The 25011-nt window shown below is 41.7% G+C and overlaps 2 protein-coding genes across 3 annotated transcripts in view; both read left to right on the forward strand.

Annotated features, from left to right (window-relative positions):
- ripor2 (RHO family interacting cell polarization regulator 2) overlaps nt 1-21138 on the forward strand; it is a 43599-nt gene extending 22461 nt beyond the window's left edge. For both annotated transcript variants that reach the window (XM_026347779.1, XM_026347780.1), the window contains exons 2-22: nt 1390-1510; nt 4180-4335; nt 4800-4878; nt 5243-5266; nt 5712-5765; nt 11943-12092; nt 12519-12582; nt 12901-12944; nt 13184-13309; nt 13573-13721; nt 14297-14426; nt 15295-16044; nt 16303-16487; nt 16872-17034; nt 17149-17281; nt 17445-17606; nt 17846-18019; nt 18161-18363; nt 18467-18550; nt 18694-18784; nt 19131-21138. In XM_026347779.1, coding sequence (XP_026203564.1) covers nt 1390-1510; nt 4180-4335; nt 4800-4878; nt 5243-5266; nt 5712-5765; nt 11943-12092; nt 12519-12582; nt 12901-12944; nt 13184-13309; nt 13573-13721; nt 14297-14426; nt 15295-16044; nt 16303-16487; nt 16872-17034; nt 17149-17281; nt 17445-17606; nt 17846-18019; nt 18161-18363; nt 18467-18550; nt 18694-18784; nt 19131-19231 — 3143 coding nt within the window. In that variant the 3' untranslated portion in view covers nt 19232-21138. The remainder of the gene's footprint in view (nt 1-1389; nt 1511-4179; nt 4336-4799; nt 4879-5242; nt 5267-5711; nt 5766-11942; nt 12093-12518; nt 12583-12900; nt 12945-13183; nt 13310-13572; nt 13722-14296; nt 14427-15294; nt 16045-16302; nt 16488-16871; nt 17035-17148; nt 17282-17444; nt 17607-17845; nt 18020-18160; nt 18364-18466; nt 18551-18693; nt 18785-19130) is intronic.
- Nucleotides 21139-22146: 1008 nt separating this feature from the next.
- On the forward strand, nt 22147-24796 carry LOC113154780 (golgin subfamily A member 6-like protein 22). Its single transcript, XM_026349156.1, has 3 exons — nt 22147-22307; nt 22988-24046; nt 24146-24796. Exons 1-3 carry the CDS (start codon nt 22188-22190, stop codon nt 24359-24361), a joined length of 1395 nt encoding a protein of 464 aa, XP_026204941.1. The 5' UTR covers nt 22147-22187; the 3' UTR covers nt 24362-24796.
- The last annotated feature ends 215 nt before the right edge of the window (nt 24797-25011 follow it).

A 25011-nucleotide genomic window follows, 5' to 3' on the forward strand; every position in this document is an offset into this window, starting at 1 on the left:
CACTGCGACCATAGTAAAGGATATCAGGTTGCTAGTTTAATCACTTCTTCTACACGTGTCTCTGGAGGGAAGTGGTGTGTCTGTGTGAAGGCTTGCATCTGTATGATGACACAAACCTGACGTTGATGACGTTACGGGACGGTTTATCTCGCTTGCGTGAGGACGAGAAGCAGATTCAAAGAGCTGAAGAGTGACGCCTCAGAGCCTCTGCTTGTTAGTAGAGGGTAATTTGATTCTACAAATCTGTCTCTCTCCTGTAGGCATTTCTGTGTTACCACACTTTTCTTTTTGCTCGGTTGTAAAGTGATGCAGATTAACGAGACAGAAATGACACTTCTTTGGCTGTTACACTGTTTACAGTCATCACACTTGTACATTGAGGTCAGCGTGCTGGACAGTTCTGCCAGTGTTTCACTTTATTCTTAAGTTTCATCTCTGAACTTGGGTGATTGTATGTATTTGGTAGTCCAGAACGCACTTGTTCAAAACTGCTTCTGCAAATCAATGCATCCTCACTTGTTACTGTCATGAAGCTGTTTTAAATATTTGCTAAACTGGTCTTTACGTTTAGATGCCAAACTGCTGACACTAACAACATGATTTGCACCAAGTGTCATCATGCTGGTTGAAACTATGATTCAGTTACCTCAGTGGATTTTTCCCTCTGGGCACTTGATCTCTGCTGCATCATTATCTGACAGCTATACATGGATGCTTCTGTCTATTTTCAGCTTGCTCCCCAAGTGCCCACGTGAGTCATGTTGCATTCCACATCTCCAGCTTAGAAAAGGTTAAAATCTGACAGGATGCTGCTGGTAAATATCAACATGGTGATAAAAAGCTGCCTTTACTACAGGGGAAACTTATGTACTGTAGATTTGTCTGATCTGTTACTGCATTCACTTACTGCACATCACTTAAATGTCTTAAAGGCAAACATGGCTTTTAAAGCTTCTATCAAATCAAATCCTCACATACGTAGCGACTTCTTCTTGTGCCACGCCTGTGGCTTTCAAACAGCTGTCAGTCTGATGAATTGCATTTTATCCTCTTGGTTCAGGTTGAAAAATATGCACAGATCTCAGTTAGCAGAAAGTGACGGGAGTCGTGTTTTGTGACACCTGCCTGAGGAAGGACAATGTGACACGGTGAGACTTGAGATATGTTTGCAGTTGAGTGATGACAGGTAGGCCAGTGGGGTTGAGACGTGTTAGCACAGGTTGTGAATGCTGCTTGTCAACCGTGCACGTTGTGAGCATCTCTTAACAGTGCCTACTTTGTGCTGCCTGCTCGCTGCACTCAAGTTAACCTCTCTGCTTTTAGTGTAATTTGAGTTCATCGTGTGCTGCTGACCTGCTCCTGAAGGTCTGTTTGTTTTTTCCTTCGCAGGAGTGTCGTCCCGTGTCCCAGAGATCATGGCGGCCGGCACCCACTCCCCCGGTGGGCCCAACGGCATAATCCGGAGTCAGTCGTTTGCCGGCTTCAGCACGCTACAGGAACGACGCTCACGGTAAGCAGAAATCTTTAAAACTGTTAATCATCACTTAGCTGATATTAATAATTTCTCAACTAACAATTGGGGTCATGAGTGAAGGAATCAATTCAGAAAACATTATTTAGTTTATTGATTTATTTTTTTTTAAACAATCATATCTTGTTTAAAAATGGTATTGATTTCAACATGTCATCCAGCTTTTCTCTGCTTTGTAGGCAAATAGTGATTAGATGTCTTTTCAGATAACAAGCTGACCTCTTTCTTTAGGTAGATCATTACATCATTTCCACATAACTTGTGACTTGTCAGAGCCTGAGCAATCTTCTGGTGCACTGTGAAAGCAGCAGCTATAGTAGGAATAAAATTCTGGTCATATGCCTCCTTCAACACTCCTTCATGACTCAATCTGTTCTCTGTACACAGGTATCAAATTGAAATAAATCCTAGAAAACTTTCAAGTGCTGGTGACTTTGCAGATTTACCGGTGCACTGCTTGTATGAAACACCGTCCATCAGTGGAACCAGGCTTACATTAAAAACTTCAGTCACACAGAAGAATGAATTTTCTGACTCAGTAGTCAGAAGTCAACCTTCATGAGTCACACAAGCCAGTGTTATAGCTGTTTTGTTTATAGCCAGAAGTTGCTTGTGAGAAGCTAGAAGATACTGATAACGGTCTTTAGGGATAAGGATTTTATCTGTGCTTCCCCCTCTTTGACTCATCTGTAACATCATCATAAGACAAAGCCCTCTCACATTCAGATCGCCGAAATATCTCTTACAATCTCATACTTCCAGCTGTCGGCGCCTGGTGCTCTTCACCACCTCTAGTCCTGCTGTGAGAAAGTATTTGAAGACACTCTTGTCCTCGTTTCTCTCTGCTCAGACACTGAACACTGTAATTGGCTGGGATGAGTAGGGTGTGTGGGCGACTGACAGCGGCTGACTAGCTACCATCCTGATAATGAGCGAGGTGGAAAGCTGCAGAAATATGGCTTCGGAGGCCATTGGAGTGTGTGTTGATGTCACTGAGCAAAAAAGGACTTACCATGTGTGTACCCATGTGCATGTTACATGTGCATTTACGCATGCATGCATGCATAGTGCCAACTTAGCGGTTTGTGTGCAAAGGGTGCAAATCCACAATTACCAGCGAGTATGGAATTGTGTTAGCTTGTAATGCATACGCGTGTTTCTGCGTGTCTGCCAAGAGACCCTACTGCACTGCAGCTTGCGTGACCCCAAGGCTACGCAGCACTCTCATTCAGTGTTGCCCTAGATTTGTGGCAGCTAAGCTGAAGTTGTGCTGCGGTCCCTGGCATGCAGCAAGACGTGGCCTGTTCTAACTTGTCGAGCGCTGGAATTGATTGTCGCCGTGTCCCTGAAATGAGTGGGATCATTTCATTAAGTCCAGAGAAATGTCATTTGTCAGCTAAATCTGTGGTCGCTGGCTTTAAAAGCTGAAATGTGCATGAGCAGTTAAGTTGAGTGTGACCTAAAATGAGAATGATTGGACTAGAGAAAATTTTGAGAGGAGGCTTTATCTCGTAGGGAATAACACAAAAAGTAAAAAAAAAATAGAGTTTTTAAAATCATTTATTTATTAAGAATCTTTTCCTGTGAATTAGTTTGATGGTCTATGAATAGATTGGACAATCGCTAAAGTAACATTTAGTATTATTATTACTATTATTTTGACATTTTCAAATCTTAAATGCTCAACCAGTTTATCTGTGTTATTAACATTTCAAGAAGTAACACAAAACCATGATCCGTTGCAGGTTCCTAAATGTGAGAACCTGTGGATTTTCCTTGTTTGACCTTATACTGATTTAAATATTTTTAGCATTTTGGATTAAGTGATGCAGGATGACCCCCCTTTTGGATCTGGGAAGTTGTGATATGCATGTTTTACAGTTGTTGTCTGTCGCTGTCATCTTTTTACAAATACACAAACTAATGAACTCTATTTAACTCTATATTTTTTGGCCTCCCCCCTTAAATCAGTCACGCTCATGGTCAGCTGGAGGACTGCTGGGAAGACACTGAACAACACTTGAATGTCACTGATTGCCGGGGGTGTGACTGCTGTGGGGTGTGTTTGTGTGTGTTTACTCCAGCTGAAGATGAAGTGCAGCCAAACACAGGTCAAATGCAGAAAGTGGGGGGTGGGAAGCCCATCTTTGCATATGTGTGCAGATCTATGGGGGTGTGCTCGTGCTTTAGCAGACCTACAGTATATGATTGATGAAGAGGTTCACAGCTGAGGTTGTGATGCGAGTTTGCGATTGTGTGTTTGTGTTTCACAGATGGCTTTTGAATGAAACGCAAGCTAAAAATGTCAGTGATGTATGATTTCAGTTATCTTGATGTGAACAGACTCAATGTGCCTTAAGGTGAATTCATGCTGAGACTGACCCAAGGACATGATCAGGTTGCTGTGAAGTGATACAGAAATCTCAACACTACATTATTATATGAAAATAGTGTTGTTCACTAACTCTGAATGTCTGCATCTGAAAGGTAGCTGTTTAGTCCTAGGTAAATGCTGTGAAGTACAATGTGTCTGTCCCGTTTTGTTCCTGTTGTTGCACAGCAGACAACCCTGGAGGAAAAATAGGCCATTCGTGGGAACTTCCAGTGTATTTACTATTGTGTGTATTTGTTTGTGTGTGTGTGCGCAGGTGTAACTCATTCATGGGAAACTCTGCAGTGCAGAAAAAGCCTCAGTCCAAGCCCAAGAAGCCTCACCTCTCAGGCCACAAGGGAGGCAGCAGCTCCAGAGACCCCCAACCTAAAAGACTGGAGGAGGTTTACACAGCACTCAAACAAGGCCTGGAGTGAGTGACTTATATGTTTTGTAAACTGTGTTGACACATTCTACAATTCAGAAACTCACCCAGAGTAATCATTTCTCATAAAGTGACAAAGCGTCTGTTTCATAGATGTTAGTTTCTTTAATCTACAACTTGTACATCTGTTCATACTTTGTGTCTCAGATACACTGTATTTAGAGATTTGCCAAAATGTATGTATGTGCATGAGTGTTTATACTTCTGCTATAATTGTTAATTTAGTAATTCTAGTAGTGTGTGAGATAAAACAAGCAAGTTTACAACATTATTGTACTTGTTTTTGAAAATTTACTTTTAACAAATTTTTGATTAATCAGGTAAATAATCAGATTCATCAAGAGGGAATAAAATCGTAATTACTTAAACTAACTACCTCACAGAAACAGATACAATCTTTATATCATTGTATTTGTATACAAATGTAATTGTTTTCTTTTCTTGGCCTGTAGTGAGTATCTGGAAGTTCATCAAACAGAACTGGACAAACTCATGTCTCTGATGAAGGACATGAAGAGGAACTCTCGTCTGGTGAGAAACTACTTCAATTTACCAACAGAGACATATCTCTACATGAACAGAGATAGAAAAGAGTCCAATGTGTATGACCTATGACCATTCACATCACTGGATAACTTGAGACAGATAGTATAATTGTGGAATTTGCTAGTAAGTAAATCTAAGCTGTTTTGTTGTCATTTATTATCCAATAATCAAGCTTAGCATCATTGAATTCACAGACATGAACATGTGCAGAATCACTGGAAAGAAGTGTTTAATAGGATCTTTTCTTGATGCCAGTTAACTGTAGTCTGCTTTGCATTACCAAAGCAGTCTAGTGATGTTGTCCTTCTGTACCAAGTGTGTGATTGTGTGTGTGTTTTTTTTTCTCCAGGGAGTGCTCTATGATCTTGACAAGGTGAGTTGATGGAGGGGAGGGTTTACTTTAACAATCTCTCCAAGTTCGGTGTGTTGAGGGAATCTTTGATGTGGAAAAGAGTCGAAGGGACGGAACAAAAACGGCGAGAGGGAGGACAGGAGCTGAGAAATGAGGGTTGAAGGGATTGAGTTATAATGCAGAAAAAAGGGGGAGGAATAGTTGATGGGACAGCAGGAGAGACAGCTTGAGAGGAACAGCTATGAGATCCTTGGAAGAGACAATAAAATAAATCCATCAAAAACAGGATATTTCTACACTAGAGAAAACATAGAATTAAGATTTCTGGGGCAATTTAATGATATTGAAGTATCACTTCTTTAACACATAAGCCTGGGACTGCAAACTGTACCTTATTATATCCTGTAGCATGGACCATATTCTTATCATCAACAGTAAATTGTGTGCTGTATCTGTCTTTTTGCAGCAAATTAAAACCATTGAGAGGTACATGAGACGTCTGGAGTTTCACATAAGCAAGGTAAGCACCGATGTGTAATACCAGAATATTTTATTATCTCTCTATCTGTACGTTGTGTTGTTTGAATGTAGAGTCTTCTGCGTGTCTGCGTGGCCCTTTGGAAAGCCTTTTTGTTTCTAGAACAGTAATGTTTTTCTGGCATCGTAGTAAGGTTTCAATAGGAAGGTGCAGACGGGGCCGGGAGCAGAAACAAATATACACATATGCAGTAGGCTGCACAAAATGGAAGCAAACTCAGTGGAAGTCAGAAAACCTTTTTGGATTGCATGCCAGGTGATCAATTTTCAGTGACTGCTCATTTGAGTCAAGTACCCAGGTTTCATAATATATCAGTGGTAGGAGAGAGGGGGAAGACCTAGTCCTCGCTCTGTGCTGAAAAAAATACCCCTAAATTTACTTCAATGTCAAATTCTGGATTGTTATTCCATATTCAATGAGCAAACATAAAAATAGCACTAATCCCCTTCTGCAGCTCTTGGCTCCCACCACACCAGGTGCGCCTCCCCACAAGGGCAACCTTGGTGCTGGTCCTGAGCCTGGATAAAATTCTGGTGTAAAAAGCACATACCAGAATCAGAATCAAAAACAGTTTATTGCCTTAAACTAAAAATAGCAAAAGGTTATGTACAGAAAAAGTGAGTTTACTTAGGAGGTAGAAAGAAAGAGGGGGAGGAAACTTGTGGCGTGAGGTCCTGGTCCTGATGGACGGAGGGGAGGGACTGGAAGAGCACTAGTCTGGGGTGAGAGGGGTCGGCTGCAATCCTTATTGCACGTTTTCGAATCCTGCAGTTATGGGAGGCTGCAGCCGATCACCTTTTCATCAGAGTGGATGACTCCGTTAAAAGATTTTATGACCACAGGAGTCAGGGCAATGGGTCTGTAATCATCCAGTCCTGTGATCCTCACGTTTTTAGAGGTATAATATAGAGGTATGGTATCAGGTTTGTCCCATTGTGTTTTAAAGCAGCAGTAAAGTTGATTCAGGCTGTTGGTCAGACACAGAGTGGGGGGGCTCTAGGCTTGTAGTTGGTGATTGCCTGAAGCTGCGAGTTGCTGTTTGATTCTCTCACCATGCTCTGATTTAGCTTTAATAAATCAACATGCGGAACATGTTCAACATCATTTTCCTGCTTTAGTTTCTAAAGTTGTCTTTCTTCCTGCCAGCCTCATGTGGGGGTTTTGGGTAACGTTACAGTGTCCACTCTGCTGTGGATCTCTGCTGCTAGAATAGGGTGGCATTTCTGCTCTTCTCTCCTTCTTTTAGGGAGGTCTCCTGCCATTTTAATAATTGAGGCAAAAACTCCCTGCGGTTGCCAGGTAGAGAAATGCTTTATCCTTCTTTCCAGGTTGCCAGTTGGGGGCATTAATCCCCTACGAGGTTGCAAGGAATATGTTTCGTCTACATCTCGTTTTGTAGTCCTGTAATGGTCTCCCTCACTGTGCGTCAAATCAGACGTGACAGCAGGCAATCAGAGCACACACGCCCAAACAGCAGCGCTGCTCCAAAGGTAACCATGGTTACCCCAAGAGGGTTTTGAAGTCCTGAGGAGCACAGAGGAGCCATCTATTTAACCCTTTATGCCCATATACATCCTGACGGGCAAGGACGCTCACATGCAAACACATGTACACAACAATGCAACTAAAACGCAGCCTTCGGACGCATTTGTGGCTCACAAATGTTTCTGACAGGTTGAAGGCAACCGTGAATCTAGGTCAGGGCAGCTAGCAGGCTACAGTGAAGAGTGATTGACAAGGTCCTTAAAGATGAAATGTTGAGAGAAGACAGAGTCTGAGAATCAAAATATTCTTCTCTTGACTTTAAACTACAGGTTTAGTTGTGGTTCTGTCTAAGATGGTGTCAGAGGATGGAGTTAAAACAAACACAACTCAGACAGACACTCAAAGCCGGTCTACTTAACATCCAACATCATTCTGAAGCACTACTGTTCTTTCCAGCTCGGTACAAAAATAGATTTAAATGCACTTGTAAATATTTGAACTAGTGAAGCAGTGTCTCATTTATCTCGCCAGGCAGGTGAAAAACCTCACAAGTCAAAGCGTACAGAGCATTAAATCCAGCTATCACAGTGTTGTTTCGTTCTCTAAATATATACCAGTGCTGCTTTTGTGAAGCTGCCTTTTCATTTGTTATTGGCTGCAGGTATATTGAAGCTTTACATCCTCAAACCACAACTACTTTGCCATCATTTGAATGAGATTCTTGTTGAGTTTTATTCTACTGCAAGAACCTTTTACAGACACACAGACAAAGCTGCCAGATGCCAGTGCGCAGACACCTAAAGTTCTGTCATTAGAGTATTAGATTTCAGTGCCCTGCAGACAGAATATGTAAACTGTACACAACGGTGTAAAATCCTTACAATATATATATAACTGTAACCAGAAAACGTGCAGCACATGCACTTTACCAGGACAATAAAAAACAAATCCTGTGTGTCTATCAGTCAGCAGCTGTGAGAGGATGTTCACTGTCAGCTTTAGTAAGGATGTAGGTGTTTGTGTCAGGGCTCAGGCCGGTCCCTTTGTCCTGAGCAGCTGCTGTGAGGGATGACTTAACAATCGTCCATCAGCAAGTTAGTAGTGTGTGTGTGTGTGTTTGAGCTATATCAGCCCGCTCTTTTGTTCCTGTTCGTGTTGCTGGCCGCCTGCAGATGTCCGAGCTGTAATTTGCACACATGGAGAAAGCAGGTGGCACAATACAACCTCTCTTATGTCCTGCATGGGATGGGGCCTGTGGCGTGTGTGGAGGGAGGGGGGTATCAACAAGGCATCATTAAAGAGACGAGTGACAGAGATTGAAGGTGAGAAGAGCAAGTGCCAGACGCCTCTTCTTCCCCCCCTAGAGAAATAATGTGTGTGTGTTTGTGTGTGTGTGTTAATCATGTGCCAATTTCAATCCAAAATGAGTGTGAATGCTTCATATGTGTTTATTTTAATGGGTTTTTTTTTTTTTTCCTTTGCCCTCTTCCCTTGGGTGCTAATCTTGCCACGAACACACACACACTCACGACCACAGTTCCCCAGAGAGGGGTGTGTATGTTTCATGTGGCCCGCCTGTTTTAATCTGCTTATAATCACTCACCGCCTGGTAGAAAGTGTGTGTGTACCATTATTCTACGATGCAGGATAATGGCCATATCTTAAGAGGATTCCTGCCATATTCTAAAGATTCTGTGCTCATATTTAAAATCCCACTGTTGAAAGTCAGATGTAGATATAGAGACAATCCTTTAAAACCTCCCATAATGCTTAATAAAAGCCACCAGATTTACTTGTGATTGTGCTGTCAAACCATCAAACAAGTATTACTAGTTTGTATTTCAAGACCTTCTTATTATGCTTTCATAAAAACATACAAATTGAGCTAAAGTGGATAACTAACCCTTGTTAAATGGGACTCTGTGTTGAGTAATTGAGTCCCCAGTAAAATCTCCAATCTTCCTACAGTGCAGGTGTGTTGCCCCACTGAGCTGTAATTAATGCAGAGATTCTGGGTCCAAATGACTTAATTTAGAATGCATCAATATTTAATAGCCCTAAACATCTGGTAAATGTTAATTAAGAGGGGCTCAGATGTTTGTTTGTTTTTTTTTGGTGGGGGGGCATATTTCAGGTTTGGCTTTGCATTGAAATAGCCCTTTAAATGAGCACTTGTGTACATATTTTGCATTTGTTGTTCAAGGCAAAATGTAGGATACATACATTTACAAGCTGTAAACGGAATCTCAATTTGTCTTTGTGATAAAAATGTTAAAATATCCATATTAAAAAAGCTGGAACCAGTGAATTTTTAGCATATTTATCTATAACATGGCTTAAACTATTAAGATTTTTCTGATAAACGTACATGTTTATTTGTTTGACACTGCTACTTCTGCACAGTACTGTCCATTTGTGCACATATATGTAATTTTATTACAAATTTTTGGCTTTTCTTTGTTTGTATTTTGCCTTTTATGTTTCTTATTTCTGGGGTGAGACGGGCCTGAGGCGCAGCAATATGCTGATGGCTGTCCTCTGGAGTGAAGCTTGGCTGACCTTCAAAAGGACATTTCCTTGAAGGCAGCAAGAGGCTATTTTAATTGGGGACAAATATTAGCTTAATTATCTGATAATGATATGATTACTGGTTGGTCTGAGAAGAATAATGGCTATTCATCAGCCTCGATTTGTGAAGGCCCAATTTTGTTACAGAGGCAGGCAATTTTCTCCAAATGAAAAACTCATTGTAGTGGTCTCCTCGTTTATCGGAGTACAAAAACACGAGTGGAAAAAGTTCACACAAATGAATAACAAGTGAAATGTTTCTTTACATATGGTCACTGCTCTTGTTTGTTTCCCTTGTTTTGTTGTAAACAAATGTGTTTTAAAGCTGTTGATTGTTGGCTCTGAACCAGCTTCACACCAATCACAGCGCTCAGAATAACAAAAGTGGTTGAGGAGGGTTGTGAAGCTGGCTCAGCTCAGCTGCTGCCACATACACCACATACCACAGACAGACAGACAGGGCTGGGTCCCAGTCAGGGGTGGGGGCTGCTGAAAGGGGGCTTGTGGGTTTGAGGTGGAGTTGGTGGCTTGAGACGAGGGGGAGGGGTTGAATGCCTTTTTGTATCTGTGTGTATGAAGATGATTTATTATATTATCACCGAGCTACATCGCCCATCCTCCAGAACAGAAACATCCTACTACAAGCTGCTTTCAATTTTTAGTGTAAACCCACGCACCACAGCAAAAACATGTCCTCTGTGCACATGTAGACATTTCAACATACACAGTTACAGTCTGCTCCCACAAACATGCTGGCACGGTGCCGATACAGAGATACACAAACAAACAGTCAAAGTAGATGTTAAGGATGGCAGAAGCCAGAATGGCCCATTTTCTCCTGCTTCTCCCTAATGAGTGCCATAAAGAGCGCGAGGCATCAATATTTCAGCGTTCTCGTCAGGCAGGCTGCAATATTTCCCCTTTGATGAGGCTCGCCAGAGGTGTTTTGTTTTGCCCGGCTGCCACTCAGATCATATGTGAGTTTGGGGAAACAAAAAAAAAAAAATTAGACAGGGCAGTGAAAATGTGGACGTCTGGTAAATGGCGATTACTTTAAGTGACTCGGCAATATTTACGTTTATTCTTCTTCTTATCTGTTAAGGAGATGTTTGACTTTTAATAGGTTTGATAGATCATAATGTGAAATCAGTTTTGTTTGATCTATTTGGTCTATTTTGGGCCTAATTATGTATTTTGACATGTGAAGAGTTGTGTGAAAAGTGATTACAGCATTTAAAAACAGGGACACAGTGTGTTTTACCCAGTGAAAAGTACAATTTGAAGGTAGGAAGACCACACAAGCACGTTTGGCTTGACATAAAAATGTATTTCTCACCAGTGAAGTGAAAAGATTACTGCTCTACTTACGACATCATAGCTTGATGATTTCATTCCAGCTCACAGTAAAGCAGCAGGATGTCGATGGAGCCGTTCCCTTTCCCTGTGGATTTGGGTTGGAGCAGGCTGGTGCTGCACACTGAAGTCATGCAGACGTCTCCAAATGAGCCCTAAACGCCGTCTGTTGTTGTTGTTGTTCCACTATGGGAGTGTCACACTGGGGTCGTAGACTGCAGGGATACAGTTACACTGATAAGGCTGAACTGGCTGTATCTGCTCACTATCAGATCTATACTTCCTCCTCACTGTAGTTTAGCTGTCACATCACCTGTCTGGATCTCGTTATTTATACTAAGAGTGTTTCATTCTCAACAGTTCCTATTTTGGCTCTCGTTGAAAACCCTGTTGATAAAATTAGCACCATTACTGAGTTACTGAATACTGCACAAGCCTAAAGCTGCGTTGAGCATCCTTGAATGGATCCCAGCGTGATGTGAACACATCCAGAATAATTTAGGTGGCAGTTGGAAGTTTTTAGAGAGTTTGCTTCATGCTCAGGGATGATTTGATGCAACATATTGAGGGTTTTAAACTTCAAGTGTCGCTTCGTTTCATTAGTGCAAAAGTTCTTCCTCAAGTGTGTGTGTGTATGTGCGTGCGGCATGTGTGGCTAATAAAGACATTAACACTGCATGTGTATGAATGGATTCTTGTCGTTGTGGAACATTTATTACAGATGTATGTGTGTGTGTGCACTTGTGCATCCAGGTGGATGAGCTGTATGAGGCCTTCTGCATCCAGAGCCGTCTGAGGGAAGGTGCCAGCCGGATGAAGCAGGCGTTCTCCTCCTCGCCCTCCACTAAAGGCACCAAGGAGAGCATTGCAGAGGTCAACCGGCGGTACAAGGAATACACTGAGGTACAGTCACAGAACATCCACAACAGTGTATGGGGAATGCTAGAGAAGATCTGCTAAATCTCCTGGTCTAATGAATCTGAATAACTAAGCACTGGTGGCACATATACAATAATTTCATTACTTTGGTAAAAGATGCATTTGTATGTAATACTAACATTATGCTTTAAATGTTTGGTCACACTTGACAAAATGTTTAAATATCTCTACAGGTTCTTCAGGTTTGTTATTTGTTAATAAGCCTAATCTGATTGATGAGCTTTAAATCCCAGTAACACACACACACACACACACATATTTCATCACCTGTCCTGAGGGCTTAGACGAGGGATCCCACCTCCGCTGCAGTTAAGTGATAATTGGCTTTGTGCTAAAGGGCTGTGACGTGATCAGTCTTTTTTTTTTTTTTTTTTTTCTTCATTTATCCAGAACATGGGTGCATTTGAAGGTGAACTGGAGAATCTGCTCGGGGAGTTTCATATCAAGATGAAAGGTGGGAGAAGAATTAATGGAGGAAAAAACGCTTCCAACTGACAAGTACCAGTTTAAATGACAGTTATTTATTTCAGAAGAAACAAGCAGTAGTTCACTAATGTTCACAAGAATGTTCTGATTAGGAGAATTATTTTACAACCTGTAATCTGTTCAGAGTACATCCAATCATCACATGCCAAATTACCCTTATCCACTACAGTATAACAGGCTAAATGTCTATTAAAGTCATTAAAGCTGCAATGAAGTTTTAGACTTTAATTCATTTATCAATATTTGCTGTCATGTCCATTAAACCCATATTTCTTCACTTCCACAGGTTTGGCAGGCTTTGCGAGGCTCTGTCCTGGAGACCAGTATGAGGCAAGCTCATGTCTTTTCATTTTGAAGTACATGTGTGAACTTTTTACCAAACTGTACTGAACAGAAGGGTGAATTATTTAAGTTTGAGTTTGTGGGCTCAAGTAGGAAGAGTGTTAGTGTAAGAAATGTCATTATTATTGCCATTATTGAAAAATGAATATGTATGAATATGTAACTTGTTCTTTCTCTGGCTTCGCTCTTATTTCTGTGTGTGTTTATTTTTGAATTCTTTCCTTTAGATCTTCATGCGTTATGGTCGTCAGAGGTGGAAGCTGAAGGGGAGGATTGAGGTGAACTCCAGACAGAGTTGGGATGGAGATGAGATGATTTTCATGCCTCTCATCAGTGACCTAATCAACATCAAGGTACTGTGGAGATTTAGATGCCCAAGTTTTTCAATAATGATCCAGTCATAAATTAAACATCTTACCTCATGTGACTGTTACTTTTTTGCCATATAATATTATGTTTTGGTCTATTGTTGATCACTATTGAAGTTAATAGTGTCTGTTCGTCAAAATAACAACTGGGGTGAAGCGACAACTCGTCAGCGGTCCCCTGGCTTGTGCCTTGTTGTCAGAATGATTTTTTCAAGAGCTTTTTTTTTTTTTTTTTTGGGCTCAATCAGGTGACAGAGCTGAAGGGTCTGGCCACTCACATGCTGGTGGGCAGTGTGATCTGTGAGACAAAGGAGCTGTTTACTGCCATGCCTCAGGTGGTGGCTGTAGATGTCAACGACCTGGGGACCATAAAACTCAACCTGGAGGTGACGTGGTAGTAAGTAGACAAAGCTATTATAAAGTAGTTTAATAGGCTGTGGATTGTTATGTTGTTCAATTCAGATTGATTAGCTACTTTTCAACCCTTGAACATTTAGTGGAATAGTATCACTTCAGACCAATCAAAATACTCAAGATTAAACATATAAAATACTGCAAATAATGAGAAATGGCTGAAAAGCAGTTTTATCACAGTCTATTGTTGATTCGACCAGATGATTTTGTGTTTACTTCCTGGTGAGTTGACTAAATACATTTAAAGAGGATTTCATCATTCTCATGCTATCGCTGCTCATCATCACGGTTGTGAAATACATTTTGATTGCTATTGGACTAGCCAAGTGTTCTGTTGATAAAGAACACCTTCAGTATAACAATTAGTTGTTAGTGTCAAAGTCTCTGGCTACATGACTTGTAGTGTCCTGCCATCTGGTGGAAACTTGGGTCATTACAAGTTATGGCACATGAGTATAAAGCAAAGTCCACTGTGAGAAACAAATCTATAAAATAACTTGGTAAAGGTAAGTTACAGAGCAATTACAATAGTTAACTTGTTTTATTATTCTCATTCAGCCCCTTCGATGTTGAAGACCTGACCCTGTCATCTGGCAACGTAAGCAAAGCCACAGCTCTCCAGAGACGAGTGTCGGTGTACAGCCAGGGCACACCGGAGACTCCCACCTTCCAGGACACTTCCTTTTTTGTGAGTTTAATACACATACATGCATCTCTTTTATCTTCATTTTGGTGGTTAGAGGCAGTAGTATTTGTGGTTGTGAGTAGTTCTCATTATCTAACTACCCGAGTATTGTCTTCACCGGACCGTATGTTTATTTTGAACCATAGTTTGAATGTTGATGTTTTAGGCTTATGTGAGCAATGCCAGCCCTGATCCTAACTAACCCTCACCCATTTCCCTGCTACCTTCCTCTCTCTCTCGCATTTCCACATTAAAACCCCTAACCCACACTCTGTTCCACTTTACACGTTTATCCGTTCCTCCTGTATCCCACTCACTCAAATATTCAACACCTTGTCCTACTCGCCTGTGCGCACTGTCTAAAGAAGTGGCAGCCATATCCTGTGGAGCGTCAGCGCCTCTCCTTCCTGCACATGCTCCGAGACACCCTGCTAGAGAAGCTAAGGCGCAGTCGCTCATTTGGTGACCTGGCCTCGCTACGGCCAAGGCCCAAATCCAGTCTGGAGGTCTATGTGAGTGTGTTGTGGCCCCTCGACGCTGCTAACCTGACTCTTGTGTGCTTCCTGCCCCACTGACATAATGGGGATGTCCTCTTCTGCTGGTGTGGACACACGTGGGCCTTTCTGTCGGCTTCTGAATGCCATGTGTGGCTGTGTGCATGTTTATTTGCATGATTTTGTTTAGGCCGTCTCTGTTCTTGTGGTTTGTTCTGTTTAGATTTACCTGTCTTGGTTGAACAAAACTGGTTTCAGGAATTTAGACTATACTATACTATACAACTATGTCTGCCTCTCTTTGTCTATCTCCATCTTTATCTTTAACGTGCATTTCATTTTCTATTTCATATTGATTCCTTTGTCTTTCATTGCAGTCCACTTTGCCAGATGATGTCTTTGAGAATGGTGGCTGTGGCGTGGCTGAGTGCAAGCGTCTCTCCTTCACCTTCTCTGACACCTCTGGTTCCACGCCGAGTCCCAGTCCAGCACCGAGCTCCCACTCTCCCGGCCAGTCTAACCCTGAGATCACAGTCACTCCTCCAGAAACAGAACCATCGCCTACACAAATGTTTCCAACTAGAGAGGACTCTATCGCAGAGGAGCATTTAGTGGAGGAAGAGGAGGAGGAGTATGAAGAGGACGGAGACATGGGAAGTAGAGGAAGTAGGGGCACTAGTGCCAGCCTCGCTAGTGATGAAGCTGAAGTGGCAGAGGACTCAGAGTGGGAACGCACAGAGTCTCAGCGAAATTCGAGCTCCAACTGTGGTTCAGCGGCTCCGTCCTTGTGCTCTGACAGCCAATTATCTACAGTGGCTCCAGAGGATGTTTTCTTAGATCATGCTGATGAACTGAAACCTGTTGAACTGGACACAGAGGAGGCAGGCAGCCTGACCAGGCAGCTGGTGAAGAGGCTCACATCTTCAGAGATTGAGCAGCCCAGTGGGAGCTCTACAGAGGGTGGAGGAAGCCTAAGCTGGGCCGGGGAGGGAAGCAGAGCTTTCCTGGAGAGCAGCCTGGAGGAGGCCATCCACAGCCTGTTAATGAAGCTGGAGTCACTGACGCACCGCTGCCGAGAGCTGCAGGACCTGGAGCAGGAAGTGATGCGCCTTGAGGACCTACTCAAGGTGACTGAACTTTTAATCTCCTTCATTTACACATGTGGAAAATGTCAGAAATACATAATGTTTTGGTTCTTAATGAATACAGACTAATTTGGGAAATGATACTTTTGCATTGTAGGAATACTTCTTTGTGAGGTACCTGTTGTACTGTTAGAACTTAAGAGAGTAACAAGTCAGTAATTATTGTATAGTGGGAACCTGATAATTGTATTGACCAAAGTGAGAACAATAAATAAATAAATCCCTCCTCCTCCCCGACAGTGTCGTCTCCCGGGCCACAGGAGCCGGTCATCCAGCCTGAGTCTGACGGTAGAGAGTGCCCTGGAGAGCTTCGACTTCCTCAACACGTCTGACTTCGACGATGAGGATACTGGAGATGATAATGCCGTCCTTAGCCTTCCCCCACAGAGATCCCCCCTTTTTGATGCAGATGGAGAAAGGATCGGGTAAGGGATGACTTATGTAATCTCGTTTTATTGATAAATGTGTCATACAGGTTTTTTCAAAATATAAGTAAATACTGTGATGATGTAACATGTGAAGCAAGATGCCACATAATGCTCTGCTACTGTTGTTTTTAGTTATGTACAGTCATAAAAAAACAAGCATGAATGGTTTTACTCCTACACAACACAAATGTTGCTAAGTTTGCCAAACAAAATCTAAATATTGCCTACATATCATCATTTTAAGTAATATTTCACTAGCAGCAAGATTGAAATGTGTTTGAGATTTGATGCTTATAGTACAGTAGAATTTAAAGTATTACAGAACCATTGTGCAGTGTGATGCTGCTGCCACTCAGTGGTGACTGGGTATGCATGTCTCAGTGGCCAGCATCCAGAAGCCAGAGGACACCTGAGCGAAGCCCTGACAGAAGACACCGGGGTAGGCAACAGCGTGGCAGGAAGCCCACTGCCTCTTACAACTGGAAACGAGAACTTGGACGTGGCCATCGTCATCCACCTGCAGTACTGTAACCACCTCATACAGGTAGAGCCTCTAGTCACATCTCAAAATGTTTCTTACAAACGCTTTAGATAGAGAAGAATCCGTAAAACCAGGAACTTGGTCCGACGTGCCTTTTCATTCTTTGTGTACTGGCAGGTGTTAACCAGTGGGGTGAGTTTGTGGAAGCGTCGAACTGTACTCCACAAACTCTCGGGACAGACTCAGCTGTTAGAGGAACTAGCTGAGATCAGTGTGGACAGACTGGGAGCTATTACATCTGCTGCTGATGGTAGGTACCAATGAGTGAAAACCAGGTTCATTTAATGACAACAATGTACCAATTCTGCATTTTAAAACAAACTACATGCATGAAAATTGATTTTCAAATGCAGACCTTCTGCTGTGGTCTTGTTATTTTTTAGTGTCTGACCTTCTGTTCTGTTCTCCCTCAGTTCTCCCAGGCCTGGCCGAGCGCCCTGAGCTGATGACTCTGTGGTCAGAGTGCAGCGGGTCTGCAGGACTTTTCCACACCACCCTGGACCGAGTCTTCAAACACATGAACCAGTGCTACACAGCAGCGCTGCAGGAGAGACACCCACACAGCACTGACACAGGTTGGCTCATCGCTGCTTTCTTTCTGCAAACTGTTCAGAGGTTATATTTAATATTTCATTTCTCAACACAGATTTATTTCTGTGATTTGACTCCTTGTTTCTAAATTAGTCACTACTTTAAATATGCAGCAGCATTTAATAAAAATGTACAGTATTATGTAACACAATCCAAGTGCAGTTGCAGAAAAAAACAATCCTCTCTGAATATTTACTGATTTAATTTTTTTTTCTTCTGCCAGTGATCAGTGTTGTAGTGGGTGAGATGGTGGACAGGAGCAACCTGGTGGTGTCACATAATCCTCTCACCTCTGCGCTGTCCCAGGATGTTCTTACGGTGTTTCAGTTCCACAGCTACATCTCACAACATGAGGTTCAGGACATGGAGACGCATTTGCTGCACCTGGCCAGAGAGGGTAACCAAAGGAGATTTGTTTGTCCTGCACAACACGAATATCCCAAAATATTGGGATAAAGCTAAAACAGAAACAGTATTGCTGTGTGTTACAATAGTTTACCATGTACTCACTGTGTCCATGTTTGCTTCTCATACACAGGACAATTTGCAGAGGCTCTGTCCAGTGGCGATTATTCTCAGTGTCTAGCGGAACTGGAGGAGGTGCCTGTGTCGTCCCTGTGGCCCAGAAACAGCACACTGAGGGCCCTGGCCTCCCTACTCACTGTCGACGACCCTCAGGTCAACAAGGCAGCAGCAGACTACCTCTCGTCGGGAGCATCTCACAGCCGCTTCAAGACCAGGGTGAGTAGCGCTAAAGAGAGGGAGCGTGTGTACTATTTATGTCATTTTAATAACTCTTGACAAATAGTCAAAGCCATTTTTGAAAGTTAATGTGTGTCTACAGGCAGTGGAGTGCTACACCCAGGCGCTGTCAGAGGCTGGAGTTCAGACTCAGAGAGCATCCTGTTCAGCTCTCAGCTGTCTGCAGGTCAGTGGCCTATTAAATTATCTATAGCAGTATAATAATAATAGGGGTTATTACTAAAAACATTCTCAATAAGATGATGACGTTCTTCTCTCTACGATGTATTTAACAAGTACCTTCCTGCATTTGTTTCTGTCTCTCTACAGGCTGTAGAGAGTATCAGGGCGGTGGTAGCGCTGTGTGATTCAGCTGATGAGGAGCTTCGCCATGTCGCCATAGAAACTCTGCTCACATTCGGTAAGTAACGAAAGTATGGAAATTATTAATCGCGATGTTTTTGTATGCTTTTAAAGTCTGCTAACCTTCTGTACCTCAGTTTATAAAACATGAAACTATTAATTACATGCATAGAAATTTCAAATATACATTATTGTATCGGGACTAATAATTTTTTATTTTGCACATTTAAAAGTTTTTCAGCCTTCTATTCATTTTAGTAAATTACTAATCTGTAATGAATCTAATTGACAGTTACATTAATTAAATGTTAGTCCTGACTAAAACACCTTTGAAACCTTCACAGAGTTCACAGAATGCTCTTAGAAGCCACTCTGTGTATAGATAACATTTGTGTTTGCTGCAGGTGAGGAGGGCCGGCTGGCGTACGAGCAGCTGGACACGGTGCCGGGTGAAATGATCCGTCTGGGCACCCGGCGAGGAAATGCCGTGACCACTGCCTTCTGAGCCACTGAGAGCATCGTGGATTAAATCCCAGCCCGACTTATGAAGACCGCACTGCCCCTGAGCTTGACCCCACACTGCACACCTCACAGGGTTGTTTGTGACTGATCATTTTATTGATCTGCTTAATGGAACAGACTTAAAGATCTCCACGCTGCCACATTAGATCCCTGAGCTCACTGATGAAATAAAGAACTAACATCAAACAAACTGTCTTAACCACCTGGACACACAACCTATACCCCTCCTGTGCACACAGACATACGCACTTAACAGTCCTTGTTCCTTTTTCACCTTTAATTTCGCACACCCCCACATGCCTCCTCCCCCTGCTTTCTGAGCCAGGCACACCGGTCATGTTGAGTTTTAAGTGGAGAGCACGAATTTGACTGGACACAAAGCCGCTAAAAGCTGCTCCAAAGACTGTTGAAACTGGAAATCAAGCAATGCATCTTCACCCTTCACACACTCGCACACACACACACACACACCCACACAACACTTCTTCACAGGTTCTCATCTTGATTGTTATAGTCAGTTGTGTCTCGCCAATATACTAACTACCATCTTTGTATAATGACTGTTTATTACATGTTTCAGTTGGTTTTGTTTCCTGGCGCTTTCTGAAGATTTGCACTGTTGTACGCCATGTAAATAAGGCATATTTTACACAGCAGGTGTAATATATGTGGTTGTATTCTTAAATTCTGTTTTTAGTACGTTCCATATCGACTTTCAGGGTTTCTTGGTGTGAGTTTTGTGGCAGGGAGGACCATTAATAAGTTGTGAATGGCTTCGAAGAGAAAGTGGTTAAAAGGCCGTAGTTTGACAGCAGTTTACAGACTTGAAGAGATTGAGCCCTCAGTTATCTGTCAGCGGAGGAAACTGAGCGCCCAAGGTTAACTCTCTCAGCAGTTAGACTTTTCTCATACTTGCATTTGAACAAGTGCAATTTTTGTACATATGAGTCTCTTTTGCACCGAGCTGATGTGAGAAGACATTTCGTCAACGTCAGCTCCGACCATTTGAGCCTTGTTATGGCCGAGCAGACGGGTTCTACAGATGCGCTCCCTTGGAAATTTATTTTTTCCTACCAGGTGCAGAGCCAGTCCAGGCCAATAAATTGAGCTTAGGATTGCGAGAGTGCACTTCCTCAGTAACTAGGCAGACAGGAGGATCTTTTGGGCAGAATATAGGTGTAGCCTATGACTGTCTACACATTGACACAGTATGTGGGCTAATGCAGGAGTAGAAATTAAGCTATTATGAGAAGAGGCTGCACAAGTGTTTTGTTTGGTATGTCTTGGGTCTGTGTTATTTCCTCATGTCTTAATGAGGGAAAACTGACCTGAGCTAAACACCTAACTCCAACTTTTCTCATTGTAACTGTACTACTGAGTCTGGTGCTAGAGCACAATGACGAAACTCACAATTCACACATCGTATTTATTATTTACTCCTGTAATTTTAATATTTCTTTGGAGTTCTACTGTAATAGTGCAGATGGCATTATTATGGAAATGAATTGTATATTTATGTCCTATTTTGGATCAGGTCTAGTATTTGAAATATAGTTTATCGTTTTAAAAGGCCTCCATGCCATTAACGTGCAACTGATCTCATACTTAATTTTAATTGGAGTTTATTTTGGAAGAATTATATTAGATGAATTATTATTTTGGAGAAGATTAAGATTTGCTTATAGTATTATAGATTTCTTTTCCCTTAAATGTTTCTAACATAATGGGACAATATGTAATAGAAATGTGACTTTATTCTTTAGAAGATTTACTATAACCAAAGGAAAAATCATTTTAAAATGGTCTTTTAACAAAAGTTCATCGTCTTGCAGAATGTATTTTAATACAACTTTTGCATTTTGGCCACAATACTCAGATTTATGTTCAAAAGCACAACTGAAAAATGAGACAAACCCATCGTATATGAATCCAGCTACATTTGGTTGAAAACGCACAGTCCAAAAGCCATATTGATTAAAAGCAAGTGGTAATATTTTTATGAAATGTATTTTTCTTTTGTATTATAATGTGTACATGTGTGAAGTTGTTACTAAAACCTGAAGATGTTAGGTTTTTGCATACCTGGTTCATATTTAAGTAACATTTGCTTTAATTTCTTCAGTGATATAAATAGCATTACAGTATTTTGGTACAGTATCTAATTCACTCACTTGTTCAGTGTCTGGATTTGATTTCTTTTTACAAACATGAGCTTGACCAGTGTTAAGATGATTTGTCACCACAAAGTACAAGTTGGCAAAATGTGCACATTAATTACTTGGGCTGGTTTTAATGATAACTTGGGACACTTTGGCTGAAATTGAACTTTATCCATCTCTGTGGTCACTAGCTTCAGTACTGATCCATTTAGTTGCATAATACTCTTCTTCAATGTGATTAGCATTATTTCCTCTGCTCGTCAAAAGTTGCAATAAAGTTTATTTTTGCATAATTCTAATTATAAAATTGTTGATTGTTCATTCTTTTTCTTTTTTGTGGGGGTCCTTTCATCAGTCTCGTCTTTGTTGGTTAAAATTAAAAGTCGTACTGTTAGTTTGAGTTTTTTACTTCAGAAATTCAAATAAAGTTCATTAATTTACTGTATGTAGCATACATGTAGGGTGGGGTGCATAGCTGTACTTGAATGAACTTAAAAATCTTCTTGTATGCCTGTTAGGGGTAGAATTTGAGACTTGTATTAGACAAATAGTTTAGTTAGAAAATATTCACACAAAGAAAATCAGCCTCATGTCCAATAGAAAGATCAAGTAGAATGTTTGTCTTAAAACTTAATTCCTGAATTTGTGACGTCACAATCTAGAAGTCATGACACAGCAGAATTTTTCCTTGTCTATGTACTGAGAGACCAAAAATCATTTATAGCCTGACCTTCAACAGAGATACTTGTCTCAGTGAAAACAGACCAAAACCTACTCAGAATGAGTGCTACCAAGAGGATTTCAATACTGAAACGAAACTACAGCTACGACTGTAGCAGTAATACTCCAGTACCGCTTTGTTCGGGAAACATGGAGACAAGCGACCGCTCCAAGAACAAGGCAAGATTTTCTCAGACGCGCATTTTATCAGCTTCACGTTGATCTAGGCCAGCAAACTTATTGTTACATTGTTTTTTCACCTGTTGTACCAACTTTCAGCAAACAACCTGACATCATTTTATAAAAAATTACACATTAGCTGGAATAGAATAAGACAGAATTTAATTTATTACATTTTGTTCTTTCAATAGTTGTGGCTTTGATTTTTGTCTTTTACTTCTGTGTTGCTGTAATGTGAAAATCGGGGCATGCAAGAAAATGTTGCTGCGTTGGCAGGAATTCACATTTTAAGGGTTTTATGTAGTTGGCTTTGCAAATGTCACTTCAACTACTCTATATTTGAATAGCAATAAATGTTATGAGATATAGTTTTTTCACATCAAATAAGTCTTTAACCATAGTTTAGTACATTTTATGTTTATCAGTGTTGTATATAAAGAAAAAAAAACATTTTCCTCAGAATGGTGGTTTGTGTTTGACCTACGAGTTAAAAGCCTGATTTATAAAAAGGTTTAGTTCAAAACGTCAAAAGCTGATTTTTCAAAATCTCTTATTGGAAATTGAAAATGATTTAGTCACTGCTACAGTTTTATTTATCTCTGTGTAATACATATTAAAGTGAAGTCATTTTGTCTATATTCAGAATTTTTACTTACTGCATTTACATTTGTGTTTTTCAGCCAAAAGAGCCCCATGAAGACCCTGCTCCACCTGGCCCCAGCCAGGACAGCCAGCATGTGCCCAGCCCCCTGGAGCTTGACCTCAAAAAAGCCCAAACGCAAGCAAAGAACCAAAATGAAGAACTGGCCTCACAATATGCTGCCCTGAAGGAGCAGATGGCCGCCAAGGAGCTGAGCTGGGAGCAGGAGAGGAAGAAACTGATGAAGGCTCTAGAGTCAGCAAGAGCCAATCAGAATCAAACACACCTGGGCAGAAAAATCAAGCAGAAAGAGAAAGAGATCCGCTCCCTTCACAATGCTCTCCATGAGCAGGAGGTGGAGACCCAGAGGGTCACGCAATATTGGAAGGGAGAGTACGACCGGGTCACCTCCTTCTGGAAAGAAGAGAACGACAGGATCACTCTGATCTGGGAGAATGAGACTAAAGCCATCAAAGCTGCCTCTGACAAAAATCTGATGGACTTGAATGCAGAGTGGGAGGAGCGGTGGCATGTAAGACAGGAGGAGCTTGGCGCCCAGATCAAAACTCTGCAGGAGGAGACGGACAAGAAAGTGAGCCAGGTCATCCTGGAAAAGGACGATCTGATCAGCAAAATACCTCAGGAAAAGACGTCTTTTGAAGCACGGTGTGCCGAGAGCTCAGCCAAGCTGGAAGAAAAAGAACAAGAGCTCCTCCAGAGCCAGGCCGAGATGAACAGGAAAGCAGACCAAGGTCTGCAGGACGTCAACAGCATGATAGACCTGTTTGTCCGGGAAATAAATGATTTTATCATAAAAGGAATGAATGATCAGAGGTCTCTTTACGAAGAGCTCAATGAGACCTCAGCCAAACTCGACAAGAAAGAAATGGAAATCATCCTGAAAGAGGCCAAGTGGCGGGTCCAGTTCAAAACTCTGGAAGGTCAGCTGAAATGTGAGGTGGCTGAGAAGGAGGCAGGCTTTGAGAGGATGCAAGAGCTGGAAAGAAAACACAGCAAGGAAGAGGAGGTGTGGCTCCACAAAGTCATCCAAATGGAGGAGGACATCCAGCTCCTGACTCAAAGGCACACTGAACTTCAGGTACATTCCCTCAGTTAATCTGGCAGATTAGAACAACTTGTTTCAGGCTCACATTTAATCTTTACCAGACACAATACTTCACGTGTTCTCTCCTTTTAGGAGCTCGTCCAAATGACAGACAAGCAGAGGGCAAAGATTAGAAAAGAGGCAAAGAAAGCACAGAAGGAGGCAGAGAAGACACTGAAGAAGGAGAGGGAAGAACAAGACAAGAAAGACAAAGAGAGACTGAAGAGAGAAAAGAAAGAACAGAGAGAGAGGGAGAAGAAAGAAAAGGAGAGCAACAAAGTGAAGTGGAGATGGAGGAGAGGAGACTAGCATCCTTTCCTCTGTTCACCCCTTCAGACCTTTTTTCACAGCAGAAGAAGCACAGGTGTATTAGTGATGGCTGTTTTCCATTAAGAGTTTCTGCTACTGCGCATGCTGAGTCACTGTCTTCTCTTAGTGGGACCCCTAGTGGAATGCAGCCATCATTATTTATGCCACCTGTGCTTCTCCTGCTGTGAAAAAAGGTCTATTCCCCTTCCTCCCTGTAGGAGGTAGTCGGAGGGTTCTCATATTCAAGATCTCTTTGCCACGCCACCATCTCTGAAGATGTCTTCAAATGCCCCCTACAACTCCTCTCAATCTTCTCAGACATTTCATCTCTGTGCATGTCAACTGGTTGTACTGTCAATAAAATGTATGAGCATTAAACTTTGATGTGTTTGTGAAGTCAATATTCGTTGCTGGATCTGCTTTCTTTCATGTAGAAGGGGAAAATGAGACATGAAAATTGTTTACATCCAATAATTGTAAGTATGAGATTCTGAATTAAAGTGACTTATTTACCTTGGAGAACATACTTAATACTTAGTAATTGTTATATTTGACAAGTAACCTTTTCTTCTATTCAGTTTAGTGATAGAACTGGCATCTGTTTAAGCATCAACTAGACATACAAACATCAAATCAGTTCTTGTTTCACT

This window comes from Anabas testudineus, chromosome 11 (assembly GCF_900324465.2).
Source record: "Anabas testudineus chromosome 11, fAnaTes1.2, whole genome shotgun sequence".
NCBI lineage: Eukaryota > Metazoa > Chordata > Actinopteri > Anabantiformes > Anabantidae > Anabas > Anabas testudineus.